At 42.4% G+C, this 18308-nt stretch overlaps 2 protein-coding genes and 1 pseudogene across 3 annotated transcripts in view; 1 reads left to right on the top strand and 2 right to left on the bottom strand.

Moving 5' to 3' along the window:
* Positions 1 to 653, bottom strand: part of LOC111980123 (germ cell-specific gene 1-like protein) — a 5458-nt pseudogene extending 4805 nt beyond the window's left edge.
* Positions 654 to 6188: 5535 nt separating this feature from the next.
* On the top strand, positions 6189 to 8148 carry LOC111980347 (recoverin). 2 transcript variants are annotated; one of them, XM_024011070.2, is made up of 4 exons: positions 6189 to 6277; positions 6336 to 6730; positions 7090 to 7201; positions 7351 to 8148. In XM_024011070.2, exons 2-4 carry the CDS (start codon positions 6350 to 6352, stop codon positions 7467 to 7469), a joined length of 612 nt encoding a protein of 203 aa, XP_023866838.1. In that variant the 5' UTR covers positions 6189 to 6277; positions 6336 to 6349; the 3' UTR covers positions 7470 to 8148. The 2 variants fall into 2 exon arrangements, with proteins under 2 accessions (XP_023866838.1, XP_023866839.1); XM_024011071.2 differs by having other exon boundaries at positions 6197 to 6277; positions 6349 to 6730.
* A 3460-nt stretch (positions 8149 to 11608) lies between these two features.
* gas7a (growth arrest-specific 7a) overlaps positions 11609 to 18308 on the bottom strand; it is a 95313-nt gene continuing 88613 nt past the window's right edge. Inside the window, 2 exon segments of the mRNA XM_070449792.1 lie at positions 11609 to 11935; positions 11968 to 12099. Coding sequence (XP_070305893.1) covers positions 11986 to 12099 — 114 coding nt within the window. The 3' untranslated portion in view covers positions 11609 to 11935; positions 11968 to 11985.

Below are 18308 nucleotides of genomic sequence, written 5' to 3'. Positions count from 1 at the left end.
ACTAAAACTGATGCATCGTTATAACGTCAGTCCATTTCAGTAAAGTCAACACAAGTAACCTGATACCAAATAGAACATTACTTTTTGCTTATTTTATCAAATCTCAAAGACTAAAAAAAGAAAAAACAACATGATGATGTAATTATGTAAGTAAATAGTAGATTGTCAAATCATTTGCATCTTGATCTTATTTTAGTCTCTCCCAATGTACTTCCTCATTCACTTCCTGTTGTAATGTACCCAAACCACATCAGGTTTAGAGAGCATGGTCACACAGGACCAGCTGCTGAGTGGCCAACAGTCGCATGTTCTATTTCAACATTTCTGCAAGTTGTACATGAACATTATTTACCATTCATGTCAGCAGCCTGCTCACAGGAGAAGAAGATGCCGGTGTGGAACTTCCTCATCAGGAACTTCTCTTCTCCCGACTCCCAGATGTACTGCACCAGCCGGCTGTCATTGATGTTACTGCTGTTGAAGCGAATGCAGTATGACTGCCTGGTCGTCACCGGCCCCGTGCAGAAAGGCTTGACCACCTTCCTGGTCCCCTCGCACCAGAAGCTAGTGGTCACTGCTGACAGGGCACACGTAAATGCTACAATGTTGAGGGTGAGCGCCAGGGACCCCCGCCGACTGCACTCTGTCCCCATGCTGGAGGCTGGGCAAAATGAAATGAAAAGGCAACTAATCCAGGCTTTCGATATGTCGCCGCCGTGTTTCGCCTCTCAAATATATCTCAAATCTTCATAATCTTGTGGCATTTGAGGTTCCTTAAGTGATGCTGTATGTACATCTCTCCTGTGGCAATAAGGATGTGCTGCCTGCTACCTTTATTGAAGGATTCGTTCTCTTCCTTGATTGCGCTCCCTTATACTCCAATCACTCTTTTTGTCTCTCCCTTGTTTATTTGAACTCTCTCTCTCTTTTCTCTTCTGCTTGCTGTGGTCTCTTTTTCTCCCATCTTTCTCCACCCACTCACCAAATGCGTAATTTATTACACAGGACAAATTATATTCTAGACCTCCATTTTGTTTTCATATCTAAACCTAGGCGGTTTCTTTGAGCATAGTAATAAAAAAGATTAATTTGGGCTTACTCTTTAATCTGGAACAAGGCTCTCGCCAATGCCAACATTGGACTGGACATGTTCTGGCATAGTTGGGCATTACTGATGCATGTTTTCACAAACTACAGTGAGTGTACAAAACATTAAGGACACCTGCTCTTTCCATGACATAGACTGACCAGGTGAATTCAGGAGAAAGCTATGATTCCTGATTGATGTCACTGGTTAAATCCACTTCAATCAGTGTAGATGAAGGGAAGGAGACAGGTTAAATAAGGATTGTAAATCCTTGAGACAATTGAGACATGGATTGTGTATGTGTGCCATTCAGAGGGTCAACGGGCAAGACAACATATTTAAGTGCCTTTGAAAGAGGTATGGTAGTAGATGCCAGGCGCACCGGTTTGACGGTGTCATGAACTGCAACGTTGCTGTTTTTTTTAACGCTCAACAGTTTCTTGTTTGTATCAAGAATGGTCCACCGCCCAAAGGACATCCAGTCAACTTGACACAACTGTGGGATGCATTGGAGTCAACATGGGCCAGAATCCCTGTGGAACYCTTTCGACACCTTGTGGAGTCCATGCACCGACAAATTGATGCTGTTCTGAAGGCAAAAGGGGGTACAACTCAATATTAGTTTTGTACACTCAGTGTATAATTTCATCATACTGTACCTGCTATCATAAAGGTCAGATCAACTCAAAGTGTGACAGTGACTTTAGGTTGTGAAACACATTATTGCATGAGGCTGCAGATCAAGCATCAACATGTGTGCATGCAAAGTCAATCTGTTCCTATTTGATAGCCTGGTGATTGGCTTATGCAGGATGTTACATGCAAATGTAGGCAAACTGCTTTGGGAAATAGGCTTAAGAGATGACAGATGTTGGGAGAAAGGACCCTGCATTTTCTTCAACTGATTTGTCTTGTCCATAACTACTCTCCACTAGGCCAATGAATACCAAGAGGGCAGCAAGTGCCACTTCCTTCACTGATCAGCAGTTGTGGCCTACCTATTGGAGTTCAGTGCATGGAGCTGACTTGAGTGACACAGAATGGACACCCGGTCACAGGTATCTAAAAATCTCCACTGTGTTGGTGAGGTGCAGTCATTCTTGACATGGAGCTAACATCCAACACCACTGAATGATTGTTTCTATTCAGAGAATTTGATACTGACATTTGTACTCAGCTTTCTGAAAGACCAAACGTGTCTGCACAGACAGTAAAAACAAAGGACCCAGAAGGATTGTTAGATCAGGGAATGAGGAATTAATTCCTCATGGCAGAAGTTATACAGTACACTGTGGAACTACCATGATAATGCTTAGTAATGATATTACATCTTATGTAATACCAAGCCTTAAATGTACTCTCTTGTGACTTAATGGGGCAGTGTCACTTAATAGATCCAACAGAAAACAGAGATGACAGAGATGACTCTGCAGATTCAAGTGGTGGGGAAAACAGGGCAATAAAATATGTATAATCAATCAATATTTGACATACTATTGGACACCTCCTATTGGAAAGTAAGGCAGACCCAGTGAGCTGAGCGTATACGATTGCAGCACAACAATGTTTTGTCAGAAACTGTAAACATAATCCATATGTTGGTATATTGCCTTCCATGTGCTATTCGCCTTAAAAAGGCACAAATACCAAAACATTACTTTCAAGTGAGTGGAACCAGACCGAGGGTTTGAGACATTTTTCCTTGTATTCTTGTGGTCATCTTTCAATTCTGTAGTATGTTGAGGGTTGGGTAATATTTTCCCTAGGAAATATAGTCTACCCTTGATTATGGGGCCATCTTAGTTGATTTACAATATTATATTCAATGATATGCTTATGAACAATTACTTTGAGTCCATACTGTTTGAGGGAATTTTGATATATCATTTTGGAATGTACACTTGCCAAATGCCCAAAGTCTATATCTTCACCAGCTTCAGAGTAGGGCTGAAAAACATTCACCAACAACTGTCTACTTCCAATRCCTCCTATTCTTATATAACAACCAATAAAAAATGAACATGATTTCCCCTCTCAACTATACCTGTATTGTTTTTGTTTTTGGCCAGAATCCACAATTTACAGAATCAAAAATTACCAGCAGTAGATGAAACATGCAACCTTAAAACTCAAAGCTTACAAAGGTATTCCAGCAAAAATCAGGATTATCCTCAATCTGAATCCTTTCATGTTTGCCAGGCAAACTGAGCACCATTGATGGATGAGGACACTGACCTTGTTCAATCCCATGTAGATACACACTGCTCTGAACATGTCAGCACGCTCAGCTGTTGTCCAGGCTCCTGGATGTCATGAGAAACATGCATACACTGGGCTGTACAGAAGCAAGCATACATAAAATAAGAATACATTTGGACCTGATATACTTGTGAGAGTTTAGATGCCAATGTAAGAAATGTTGATTTTGGCATCCTGATGGTACTGCAGGCTGCTATGTCCTGAGGCTCTACAGGCAACACCACTCAGTGTGTTGTTATGGATTTAGAGGTCCACTTCCTTCTTTTCCTGTAAATAGCCAGGAAGTTATTATAACTTCAACTCAACTTACACTATTATATCCTGAACATTATAAAGAGATGAACATTAGTAATGACTAAATCATCAATCTAATTTCCCACCAACACATTTTTTACAGTAGTATTTCTTAATGCTGCTTACATTTATTTGAGATACTGTGATTGGGTTAACTTGCCATCTGATTATGCAAGAGAAATTCCAGATTGAAGGCATAGGAGTGCTTTGACTGCTTAATCCATTCAAATGTTCAGTACATAAATATAAGTTAGGAATCCATCTGGCTCAGCAGTTATGATTTGCACAACTATGTTCGTGTCCCCTGTCTCACACTGCCATCACGTCAGACATAAGCTGGTTACACTAGCTTCATTCCCTCTATGACGTCAGTTGGTTTTTACTAGGTAACACATTAGATCAAGACCTAAGCTGATATGAGCTCTGCTGGGGCTGCCAAAACTAAAATGAGATGCAGTTAAATAGTTAATAACACATTCACACACACCATCCCACCAAAATACCCTGAAAACCCTGAAAGTTATTTCGGTACGGTATAAAGTTATAAAGATATACGGTATAAAATTATAAAGATGCTGACATTAACATCAATACCATTTCCCCCATCGTGTCATAGATGATCAGACGTACAGTACTGTAAACGGGTTGCTTAGACTTCACTCTCTTGTAACAAGAGGGCAACGCAAATACCTTCAGCTGAGCTCAGCACACTGACATCTTAGCCTGGTACCACTAACACCATAACACACATAATGCTAATTGTCTCACTATCATTTACAGTTTTTATGCTGTTAATACCCTTGCCAGTCATAACAATTTACTTGAAGATGGTATTATAAGCATCCATATTATTGATCATTCAAATAATAATTCTGAATTTCAAATCAATTACTCCAGAGAACATGCTTCCACTGCTCCAGAGTCCAATGACGGCGAGCTTTACACCACTCCAGCCGACGCTTGGCACTGCGCATGGTGATCTTAGGCTTGTGTGCAACTGCTCGGCCATGGAAACCCATTTCATGAAGGTCCCGAAGAACAGTTCTTGTGTTGATGTTGCTTCCAGAGGCAGTTTGGAACTCGGTAGTGAGTGTTGCAACTGAGGACAGACGATTTATACGTTCTACGTGCTCCAGCACTCGGCGGTCCCATTCTGTGAGCCGTTGTTGCTCCTAGACGTTTCCACTTCACAATAACAGCACTTACAGTTGACCGGGGCAGCTCCTGCAGTGCAGACATTTGACAAACTGACTTGTTGGAAAGGTGGCATCCTATGACGGTGCCACATTGAAAGTCACAGAGCTCTTCAGTAAGGCCATTCTACTACCAATGTTTGTCTATGGAGATTGCATGGCGCTGTGCTCGACTTTATACACCTGTCAGCAATGGATGTGGCTGAAATAGCCCAATCAACAAATTTGAAAGGGTGTCCACATACTTTTGAGGATGTAGTGCATAACAAAGTCTCCTTGTTTAAATCACTACCTTCTGTAACCAGTACTGAAATAAAAATGAAGACTTGCTTTACAACACTACGTAAAAAACTTGACATCTGTCAATGACATGGCAATGTTGACATGGTCTGAGCAGGGTCATCTAATATGGGTGTCAATATTGGCAAAGACTCTGTGGAAACATTAATCATTTTCAGGAATTTAATCTAAATTAGCCAACTTTTCTAATTATGCTGAGCATTAGCCAGTTCTAGTAGAGGAGTGTATGATGCTGTGACAGAGCTGTCAGAGTAAGAGCTGTCAGAGCTGTCAGAGTAAAGCCATCACTCTCACAGCACAGCACTTACTAAGCTCAATTCCTGAATTCATTCAGGTCCAATTACTAAAACAGCAGATGGCCCAGTAATCTGCCATGAGACTGTTACAATGGAGAGACAATTCATCTCATCTCCCTATGCTAGCTACAGGGACAGCCCCAAGCTGCTTCACAGACACGAATACCCTGCTCTACAGGTGGGCTGAAACTTGCACACCTTTCACCCTGCTCATTCACATATCTTGTTGACCACAAGCCAGGTAGCTGGCAGGTAGCCTAGTGGTTAGAGCGTTGGACTAGTAACCAAAAGGTTGCAAGATTGAATCCCCGAGCTGACAAGGTAAAAATCTGTCGTTCTGCCCCTGAACAAGGCAGTTAACCCACTGTTCCTAGGCTGTCATTGAAAATAAGAATTTGTTCTTAACTGACTTGCCTAGTTAAATAAAGGTAAAATAAAAATTAAGTCAGTGAACATCACTGTAGTGTCAACTACAATAGGTGAAATAGGATGGTAGTATCAGTATTTTTCAATGGAAATCATGTAACATTGTTATTTTGGCAACAATGGACATATTACATCCAGAAAGCTCAATCTAATCCTTGGCTAATCTTAAACTGTATCAACCTGTATTATGCAAAGCTTGATGTCATTGTGCCTGTATGATGCAGACACTACTACCTCATTGGACCCTAGAAAATATGTCAACCTCGTATGACGTAGTTATCCTCTTTATCTTCAAGACAGCTTGTCTGGTATTTAAGTAGCGATGACCATAATCCTGTTCAGCACATTGTGAAGTGGTCAGGGTGAGAAGGAGAGTCAGACCAAGTCAGGAAGAAGCCAACAGGAGGTTTCCTCCAAGTCAGGTGAGAGACGTAGTACACGCAAAACAAGAAAAATAACAATATTATCCATTCACCATAGTGTTTCTTTGCAGCATGGGGAATTCTAAGAGTGGGGCACTGTCCAAGGAACTTCTGGAGGACCTGAAGTCCAATACTAAGTACAACGAGGCCGAGCTGTGTGTCTGGTACCAGTCCTTCCTCAAGGAATGCCCCACAGGCAGGATCACCAAGGAGCAATTTGAGGGCATCTATGCCAGCTTCTTCCCTAATGCAGACCCTACTGAGTACGCAAGGCATGTCTTTAGGAGCTTTGATACCAACGCAGATGGTCAACTGGACTTTAAGGAGTACATTGTGGCCCTGCACCTTACCTCCGGAGGCAAGACCCTGCAGAAGCTAGAGTGGGCCTTCGCKCTCTACGACGTGGATGGAAACGGAACCATCAGCAAAAATGAGATCCAAGAGATTGTTAAGGTACAAAAACAAACTATTTCTCTGCCTCTAGTGTGAAGGGACAGTGGTGGTGGTGGTAATTACTGAACCACTCAGTARACAAAATGGACATAAACAAAGATCTTAGTTYCAACCAAAAAGTGCAACAAGATGAATCAAATTAAAAGCAGAACATATATTATTTCATACATTTGTGAAATGATTAGGTGAATTGTTTAATATTCTATGTATTCAGTCATCCCGTAAAAATATGATGGGAGAACAATCTTTATGTAGTCTGCATTTCATGAACTGTGCTATTATAGTACATGTGCTGAATTCAGTATTTAATCTACATTTGAAAGTTACATGTTTTTCCTTATTGTTTGATTGCTTTACAGTCAATATTTAACATGATCCCTGAGGAAGACCAAAATGACCTGCCTGAAGATGAGAACACACCTGATAAGAGAGCAGACAAAGTCTGGGACTTTTTTGGAAAGAAAGAAGATGGTAATTTTGATTGTGAAGAATCTTCTAAATGTGATACGATGAGAACTTCTGGCATGAGTGACTTATGAGTTTTGCACAATTAGACACATTAAATAAACAACCATAATAATGTTGATTCAGTCATGACATTTTCTATGTTTCCTTTCCAGACAAGATTGCAGAGAGGGAATTCATTCAAGGAGTGATGGACAACAAGGACATCCTACGGTTGATTCAGTATGATGAGCCRCAGAAAATCAAGGACAAACTGAAGGAGAAGAAACAATAGCTTTCCGACAAAATCATTCTTTTGAATTCTATAAGACTGTTCAAAGCTTTACTGTTTACAAACCCAACTCTCCTGCCAGACCTGGGCTCTTTGTGCGCTAGACAACATTGGCATACACATTGAAGTACRGCACATTGTGGTGGATGACCTGTTTGTCTATGAGCCACCTGGACTTTTCTTCACACTCAAATAACTGTTCCGCGCTRTAGAATTATGGGTGTTCWTTTCTATTTCCTYATGAAATAATGGTTTCCAAGATTCTGTTGCCTGCTGCTGTGTTCACCTGCATTCATTAGTTTAATAAAGAGAAAGCCACCAGGAAAGGACCCACTGGGCACACACTGGTTGAATCAATGTTGTTTCCATGATATTTRAATGAAATTACGTCGYACCAACATAGAATTGACATCTGTGCCCAGTGGGGAGCTCCTTATGAAGGGAATTAGGCTGAAGTTAACACTCCCTGTCTTACTATCAATCCTATTAGTATGTGAAGGTCAGTTTAGAAACATCCTGCCAGAGGTTTCTTATTAAGGTAATCATATCTATAGAATGTGTCTGATAATGTGCTTAGCAGGACTGAAACCTCATACAATGTACAGTATTCAACTGGTAGAACAAAGGAAAAGGAGTCTTTTTCTTGAATATTGTTGACATTTTGTTGATGCTGTCAGAGACTGCTNAATGAAATTACGTCGAACCAACATAGAATTGACATCTGTGCCCAGTGGGGAGCTCCTTATGAAGGGAATTAGGCTGAAGTTAACACTCCCTGTCTTACTATCAATCCTATTAGTATGTGAAGGTCAGTTTAGAAACATCCTGCCAGAGGTTTCTTATTAAGGTAATCATATCTATAGAATGTGTCTGATAATGTGCTTAGCAGGACTGAAACCTCATACAATGTACAGTATTCAACTGGTAGAACAAAGGAAAAGGAGTCTTTTTCTTGAATATTGTTGACATTTTGTTGATGCTGTCAGAGACTGCTAGAAACTATATAATAAAAAACGCTGTGAAAAATGACATTATAAAGGGGTTCTAAAAAACGTTTTAAAACATAAATATATATACTGCTTTGAGTGAACATGCAGATTGGTCACTTCAGGTAGCTATGTTTTTAAAGGGATTTAAGTWGAGAAAATMAGTAAATGTGATATGTAATATTCCATTTTTGTTGAATGATTCAATGCATTCTAAAAAGAGCAATAGAGATGTGCTTTCACAAATTGTCTGCCTGGTCCTGAGGGAATGAGACTTCTTTCTTGTTTGCATTTTTATTTCCCTTCAATAAGCGTGTATCTAAGTATTGTTGTCCATTAGTTTACTCCAATTAGGGGAGGGGTGGTAGGGTTAGGGGAAAATAATAAAGAAGAAAAAAATATATATTGGATATGATGCAAACAATTACATTGATAGAAAACCACAATCTATCTGCAATATTAAAGATGATCTAGACTTAGGAGCAGCCCGCTCCATACATTACACACGTCAAATAATGAATTACAGAACATGTGCTTTAACTCCAATCATATGTCATCTTGGCACTGAACTTGTCCAAGCTGTAAGGTCAGAAACACAGGGCTTGACTCGTTCTCTCTCTAAAGCCTGATTTGGCTCCCAGTAATGCATGGCCGGGTTTCATGTCAATATTCCRCCACCTGGCCTATCTCCCTGGATCTCCCTGGCCAATCCACAGACAGTCAGAGGGGAYGGGATTGACTGTAAAAGCCGGAGGCAAAAGGCTGAATTTCATCTGCTTATTGGGATGAATCCAATTCATTTAAACATGTCCCAGAACTTGAAGTAAGGCCAACAGTATGTAAGCCAGTAGTTGATAATGAAACAAAACCCTTTTAAGTCTTTCAAATCGTATTTCAAAGGAACAATTTATTGTAGACACAGATTCTACAGTATAGTTGTCTGGACAAAGGTCACAATGATTTGATCATTTCTTTAAAGATTGGAAACATTTGAATTGAATGTACAGGAGAAATGGAAATCAGTTAACAAAGGCAATTAAATCAACATTAACATTACTACAAAATGACTGGTGAAGTTAAGTACATTAACTTCTAATGTAAGACCTTTACCATAACACATATAACATTGACACAATACTGTAGCAGGATAAACTTATACAATAAGTACAACATTTCAATCTTTCGTTTGGGATAGAATAATGCAAATCATTTCAGTGGTATTTTCATATTTTCTCACCTAGAAACAATGTGATAAGGCATGTAATAGAGTGAATAGATGTTTCTTCTGTATGCATGTCTTGGCATAGTGAATGTATTATCCACATTAGAATATGAAAGGAATGATAGTTTGAGGAGATGGTCCATAAACACAATAAATCCCTGCTTTGTTACACTTCCAGAATAACTAACAGAACGCGCAAAATACAAGACAGACAAACATGCAGTATTTATATTATGTACACTTGTTTAGGTGGATATGTTGGCTAAAGGCTATGCTAGTATCTGTTAATAGCATACTGTATGAAATGTATGGACGACGTACTGGTTCCAGTCAAGTAACACTGACCACTTTTTCTGATGATCTTTGCGAGTCATTAAAATGTGACTTTGGAGAGTCCAACTGACCACTTTTTCTGATGATCTTTGCGAGTCATTAAAATGTGACTTGGAGAGTCCAACTGACCACGTTTTCTGATGATCTTTGCGAGTCATTAAAATGTGACTTGGAGAGTCCAACTGACCACTTTTCTGATACTTTGCGAGTCATTAAAATGTGACTTGGAGAGTCCAACTGACCACTTTTTCTGATGATCTTGCGAGTCATTAAAATGTGACTTGGAGAGTCCAACTGACCACTTTTTCTGATGATCTTTGCGAGTCATTAAAATGTGACTTGGAGAGTCCAACTGGCACTTTTTCGTGATGATCTTTGCGAGTCATTAAAATGTGACTTGGAGAGTCCAACTGACCACTTTTTCTGATGATCTTTGCGAGTCATTAAATGTGACTTGGAGAGTCCAACTGACCATTTTTCTGATATCTTTGCGAGTCATTAAAATGTGACTTGGAGAGTCCAACTGACCACTTTTTCTGATGATCTTTGCGAGTCATTAAAATGTGACTTGGAGAGTCCAACTGACCACTTTTCTGATGATCTTGCGAGTCATTAAAATGTGACTTGGAGAGTCCAACTGACACTTTTTCTGATGGATCTTTGCGAGTCAGTTAAAATGTGACTTGGAGAGTCCAACTGGGCACCTCTTGGATACACAAAGTGTGTTTAGGATAAATGCAACATAGCAATTCCCAGCTCTAAGCAATGGTTGACTCACAAAGGGCCCGTGCAAAATAAATGAATGATTTTAGAATCTGTTGACTATTATCCTGTTATAATTCATTGACAAACAACAAGGTACAAACATTTAGTTGACCGAAAGTGCAAGGCCACTTAAACAGTTAACAGCAAAATACATCTAGCTTGTATCTACAAATATACACCGATGCAGAATAGAATATATCAAGAACATTCCAGGTACTGTTTATAACCTTGAGGCACTAAAAGGTGTTCATTGTAACATGGATCGTCGTCATCGTCTCACCACTGATCCAAAATAGACTCAGGCCTATGTTCCAATCTGCCACACGAGGTGACTTGTGACCAACATGCTGTTTCACAATCCATCTTACCCTATTCAACWTTGAGAGAGGTTGTTGTACATAAATTCATGTTCATAACAAACCTTAATGAGTTGATTCACRCCTGTTCATTGAGTGCAGTAACTTGGAGTATATACTTTCTGGAAACACATCCCATGTACATTGTACTACAGTGCCAAGACAGCCATCATATTTCACAAATATGCACTTAACCATATACAGTAAATGTAAGATATTTTCCCAAAACATGCATATCTTGACAGGTAAAATGAATGGGCGTAAATATGAAAATATATCATATTTAATKTAGGATATCACATAATGTTTCATATTCCAGTATCTAAAATAAAGTGAAATGTTAATAATTAGTTGTTCAGTTTATATGCCAAAATTCTAAGGTTTTACAATGCATCCAATCTATTCSTCAAATACATAAAAATGTATCCTTCTTAATAGTGTAAACTTCTAATTTTACAACAGATTAAAAAAAACAAATGGTTGTTTAAGCTTGTTTAGTGGCATTCATRATACAGAGTAAAACCATCAAACATTGTATTACTGTAACATGCTGGTATCTGGACTATTGATCTGTCTCTTGTTTTTCCATTGTCGGTTCAAAAGCACTGCATTGGGAATGCTACCTTTTCTCCAGTTATCACTGTGATAACATTGTGCTATTCTGATGTCATCATAGACAGAATGTACAGGCCTCACCTTATCCTGAACATACATGCACCTGCACCTGTAGCTGTAGTTGGAATGTTCTGTGAGAGGCCTGGGATTCTGACAGTATGGAGGTGGAGGTGTTGCCTCTGGCTGCTTGAGGTACGTGGAGGTGTTGCCTCTGGCTGCTTGAGGTACYTCAGTGTAGTTGACTATATGTCCATGTCCACAGGGCGGAGCTCCCCGGTCTTGTGCTCCTGCACCCACAGCTCTCGGTCTTTGGCTGGGTCCACACTCTGAAGCAGCTGATCCACTGGCTCCACCGTCTGCCAAACCAACACACACACACTATATGGACCTTCATCACACATGAAGCCAACACTGACACATCTCATAGACAATGTAAATGCTTAGAGAACTCATAGATGCTCATTTAGAACACAGTACAATGAGGGGAGAGACAGACACTTCTATCCATAGTGGACAGGGTTAAGCGTACTYTTTCTYGAGACACATCAAGCTGCCTTTTGCTAATAAAACTGGAGGCAAAGAAGTGTGCCAGCAGGTATCAGCTGAGCTTGTTATAGTGGCCCTCTAAAGGACAACCTCCTTATTAAGCTGATCAGTAGTGTGTGCCACCTGTAATTGGCCTTCACCGTCACCCAAAGTGGCACTACCCTTGGTACAGGACCCTAAACGTCTCATTAGATCTGCAGGTGTTTGCACCTCCTAAATGAGGAGAGCATCTGGGTTCATTCTCCCTGTTCAAGTATGGCCCAGTGAAGCAGCCAGCAGGGGGTGATAACAGCTGGTGAAGGGGTGACAGAGGTATGGTGATCGAGTTTGGAGGCAGTGAAATCCTTTTAACTGTTTGGCCAGCATTTTCACAACAAACATGCTTYCCAAAACGTTGATCTGAGTACATTGCACAAATCCTTTGTATTGGGATACTTGATCTAGAATTGTTWYCTAAAAGGATCTGCTTRAAAAAATCAACATACACCACACTCCAAATGCCCTATTTCACTGATGACCATTCTGTTTTACTGTAGCGCTATGCTCTCCAGAAGGTAATCATCACACAAAGTGCAACCTATGTTGTATATTTCATTCTTTAACATAACAGTTCAAACTGCTCATCAATTAACTAGGCTGACCATGGCCAGTCTGGTCTTACAGACTAGACGTAGCATAGTAAATGTAAATACGGGACACTCAAATCAGTATGATATGTTACGTTTGGCATGGTTACATAAGACAGGGTATACGGGTATAACGCGAACGTCTAGCATTCCAAAGTGTGCGTACTCGATTCTCATCACAGACAACATTAGCATTTTAGCTCATTAGCAACTACTTACTACTTTTTAGATACTTTGAAACGACTTAGCACAGGGGTCTCCAACAGATCGATCTCACAGCCCACCTATGAGTAGCTCGCCAACAATTCTGAAAGTACATGCATTTTTCACGTTCCACCGCAAACTGACATATCTCACAAGTATCAGAGACCGCAAGCTCCCAGCTACAATCTAATTAACGCAACATTGCCATTTTCCAACCATTGGTTACCCACTATTCGCATAAAAAGCCAAACCTAACACGATATCTGCCAATTAATTTATTACCTGGCAGAAGTACTGTATATCATGAGTAAGTATATCATTTGTGTCTATTATTTGCAAACTTTACCATTAAATAAGCATCAGTAGTACAGAACCATTGCTCACTCTCTAGATGCACAATTAAAGGGCCAGATGCACAATTAAAAGGGAATTATACTCAAAAATCTAAATGTGTTAGTTTTCTTCCAGACCAAAAAAAAAAAGTTATTGTGTTGTGATTTAAGCATTGGCATGGACTCAGAACATCCAATGTCGTTGTTTCTCTATGAACAAGTGTCATTTTGAAAGTGGGAAAATATAAAACAATTTGGGTTTTATAGAGCCCGCCCTAGATTTGTTTATTGACCATTTTTTAAAACAGGTATATTGACAGAAAATATAATGCACTACTTTCTCCTGTACACTAAGATCCCAGGGAAGAGTTGGAGGGGAGAGGAGAAGAGAAGAATGTGACTATTTTAAAGCTAGAAAAAAATGAGTAGCTCGTGACAAGTTTCATTTMTAAGAAGTAGCTCTCATGTCAGAAAAGGTTGGAGACCCCTGACGTAGCATGTAAGCTAAACCTTCCCCTAACCCTAATCTAACCCTTAAACTAACTCCTAAAACTAACCTTAACCCAACTTTAACCCCTAACCCCTAGCCACCTAGCTAACATTATAATTATTCACATTCTTAAATATCATACGTTTGGCAAAATTTAACATATTTGACAGAATTGCAATTCATCACAATATTATACGAATTGTAATTCGTAACATACCAGTATATCCAACCCCAATGGAATGATTGGGCATCTACAAATTAACACATACCCATAGTGAAATCTAACATATGCCATGCCTAATGCGCACTAGATGTCGTCCAATGTACATAATATACTGTTTACTATGTTACCGTCTAGGTCTGTTACGGGTGACCATTATTCTTCCCTTTGAGGCGCAGTGTCTCATGACTGACAGATTGGTTGTCTGACTACCAGCAAAACAGCCAACAGTTTCTGTCAGGCTGACCAGGGAGACCGCCACTTTACTGTAACGTGAACATGGACACATGGCTCACAACTTTGCCTGTTGAACATGTCAGTTTCATTGTCGCAGCGGTTTTATGGTTAAACTTGGTGTCTATCATCTCCACCCTCTCCACAACACGCTACTCAGATCTCTCCAGCTCCTTTTTGGATTAGAACAAGAAGCCGTCACAATACATAACAGAAAGTATCAAACCTTCACTTCAAAAACAAATGATAACGCATGAACATGATCAGTCCTTTTATTTTTGTTAATCAACAATTGAGACTATTTGAAGATTAGTTCCAAATTGCTAATTTAACCAGCTTGTCCAGCGCCTGACCCCAACAGCTCTCAAACGTTCACTGGTACTGGCCGTGCTACAGGTCCACATTGTGCATTGAGGGATCAACCCTTAGAGAACAGATTCAGTGTCATTCAACACACAGTGTATTTGACAAGGATGTAATTACTCAACTAAATCAACACATAAGTTCTGGCAATACCTGCTGCAGTTAAATGTATCTAAGCGATGTAAGAGGAGAAGAACATTAACCGGCTTAGAAGTATTACTACATTTAAATGTGCCCTAAAAATTACTTATGATGTAGGAAAGGTGTGCAATAAAGCTCCAGTCCCCTATGCCCAGCAAAGGGGCACTCCAGTACCATGCCTGTTGCAGTTGATGGACATCTCTATTCATGCAAACGCAATTGCAAAGGGCTAACCTCCGTGTACTACCCGTGCTAACCTCCGATGCTAACCTCCCGACCTAATGCTACCTCGCATGCTAGTCTATAAAGCCGTCCAGTTTGAGATAATTGCGAAGCAAATTGTGACCTAGAAACGTTCTTCTTAACATTCAGTTCAATCTATTAACATATTATACAAAGCCTACTGTAGAAAGGTTGTGAAGAAACAACCTAAAACAAAACTTACAGAGAATTTATTTTTTACAATTTCCGGCCCTTTCCATTAATACACATTCAATCATTATGGAAAGAGCCAGGTGTTTGTATACAGTTGCCCCTGTAAAACGGGAAGCACACAAGCACGTCATCTAAAAGCTGCCGAACGTATCAGTGATGTAGACGGTGACTGAGACTAAGGATCTGAGTGGAAGAGAAGTGAACAAGATTGCCGGCGTATGTATGATGGCAGTGCTGGCTCCTCTAAAGTGTTGCAAATAGGTACGAAAAAAGCAAGCCACGATCTGGTGCACCAAAACGATGTTGACCGTCATTACTATGCTGGAATACAGAGAATGGAGGCCAGGGCTGTACTGGGCCATGGCTGACATAGCCGTCAGGAGCTGAATGAAGCACATCCCTATGATTCCACATTCACATATTAAATGCAAAAGCAAGACGGTGGCTCTTTAAGCACATGAGATGAAGGGTGGGAGATCCACAGTACCAACACAAAACACTGTGGGAAGAAAGATACTGTCAGATAACAGAGTGTGGTGGTAGGTAAGAAGAACAGGGCGCAATTATGTGACGAAGCTAATGCGTGTAGGATGCATACTCATATAGTGCTGTGGGCAGAGCGTAAGTGGTGGTCGGCGCCTGTCGGCGTCGCAAACCCCATCCATGCTGACTGAACGCCCCAATTCCCTAGTCTGACTGCAGCACAGCACAGCACAAGCCCCACCTCCACCCCGGTGCCCTGCTGTGGGGAAAAACATGTGAAGTGCCTGTAGCAACACAGTCTGGAAACCACCCAAGTCTAACCGACGGTTCGTAAACATATGCCCACGGCCCACCCCTGGCTCTGCCCAACACAACAGGCCCGGCATGAGCCTGTGGCCAGATGACTGTCAGGGATGCCTGGCTGTCCGGATGGACAAGTCCTCCATGATACCCTGGTCGCGGCCGACAAAGAGGAGCCCTGGGGAGTGTGGGGAAGGCCTGCTCCTAGCCGCTAGGTATCCCACCACAAAAGTGTAGACAGAAACGTATGCCAGGTGAAAATGAACACTGGCGTCTGCTGGCAATGTACTGGGTGTTGCCAGGGGGCTCCTGTGCAACAAAAGTGGCACTCTGTCGCTTATTGCCGTCGGTGCGCGAGGAAACACCACCACAACGTTGACAACAAGTGGCAGCACAACATCACCAAGGGAGGCAATGGCGGGCCAACGCAAGAGGGCCTCAAAAAGGGCTAACGCAACAGTGAAAGCGCCTGCTGTCAGCGATTACAGGCTTGATGATGGCAAGAAACACAGCTGATGGTAATAACGGACAGAGTGGAAAGGAGAGAGGCAATTGGGTCGCCTGCAGAAGGACACGGTGTGGGAAGGGAATAAAAAGCACCACGAGAAGGCAGCATGGCGTGTGGTGCATGCTCGCCGCTGTGGTAAATCGCACCGCTATGGGGTGCAGAACGTGACGGGCGCGGCGTCTCACATATGAGCAATGTGTGGTAAACCCCTGACCTGCTGTGTGGAGTGCCCCGGGCCTGCTGAGGGCTGCCTCGTGTGGTCAATTATGCCTGGGAGTCCAGCGTGTGAGTGTGCCACCGCCAGCGTGGCTGCCGTCGCCGGGCGTCGCCTACAGCACCCAAGCCAGGGTGGAAACAGAAACAATGATGATATTGCATTGCGAACTCAGATCGACGAACCTGACACGATTACACAGGCATTGCATCCGTGAGTCGCTAACCTATGCCCCAACGTCAAAATCCCCGGCCCATTCCCAGTAAGCTATGCGATGTACAGTGGCAAGCAGCTCGTCGTGGGAGGCAAATCCCAGGTGCACGAGGTAACACTGGAAAGGGTTAAACACAGCACTGGCAGGCCCAACCGTGACCCACAAAAGCTCCTGGGTAAGGACCCAAACGTAAAAATAAAACGAACAGACGGTAGAGCGAGGAGGTCAACGAGTGATTAGCGAGTCCGAGATGAGCCAGTTGGGAGAAAAAGAGCAACAAAAAGCAACAGTGTCCTGGCGAGATGTAAGAGACAGTATCTAGAATACGGAAGTGGCAAGTAGGCCAACAGAAGAATGCGAGTGGTAGTCAAGGTCATCCTAAACCACTGTGGGCTGACAATAAGGTGGGAAGCATGAGCTGCTGCGTGGGGAAACCTGAGGGGTGGACAAGGTGTTAAGATGTGTGGGGTGGTGTTAGAAGGGCCATTTACCGTCTCCACGCCTGCATAGCGGCGGCCAAGCTGCGTCCGGAGGTTCGAGATGGGTAGCTGGAACACGCTGTCAACTCCCTGTCTGAAGTGTGCTGCTGAACGCAGCAGGGGCGGTCCACCTTACACTGACGGAAGAATGACAGGTACTACAGGAGATGGATATGAATCAGGTGTAACGACACTGCAACTTACAGGGACCGTGCCGATCGAACGACGAGTATAAAGTACACCGAGAAGGCCTGGGAGCCTAGACAGAGAGAGGGACCTAGCGGCATAAACAGGGGAGACAAGACAGGGAAAAGGGCACTAGGGCCACGATACGGCAAGAGAGGGCGCACGCGGCCACACGGGACCCTGAACCCCAGCCCCAGCAGGCCGGGCCCAGCTCAGGAGGAGAGTCAGGGGCGGCGGGGGCAGGGCGGCAGCCGGGCGCAGTCAGGGAAGGACACACGAAGGAGGCAGACAAGAGCCAGTTAAGCGGCCAAGCCACCGCGGGCGATTAGGAACAGGCGGAAGCCCAGGTGAGACGGGGGGCTGCAACGGAAGTGCGGCGGGAAGCCCCGCCCCCGTGCGGGGGCGGGCCCAGGCACCAGAGAGGAAACAAACCACCCCAGACGCGAAGACCGGAGACCAAAGAACACAGGTAAAACGACGCCAAACTAAGGCCGTCTCGGAATCCCAGAGCGCAGAGAAAGACAGCGTGATAGGGAGGAGAGATAACAGGATGGGGGCCACGTGCCGGCAGGGCACAGAAGGGAGCGGGG

The sequence above is a fragment of the Salvelinus sp. IW2-2015 genome, linkage group LG20 (genome assembly GCF_002910315.2).
Source record: "Salvelinus sp. IW2-2015 linkage group LG20, ASM291031v2, whole genome shotgun sequence".
Classification (NCBI taxonomy): domain Eukaryota; kingdom Metazoa; phylum Chordata; class Actinopteri; order Salmoniformes; family Salmonidae; genus Salvelinus; species Salvelinus sp. IW2-2015.
The sequence above is the reverse complement of the archived record's forward strand: the minus strand, read 5'-3'. Positions and strand labels throughout refer to the sequence as shown.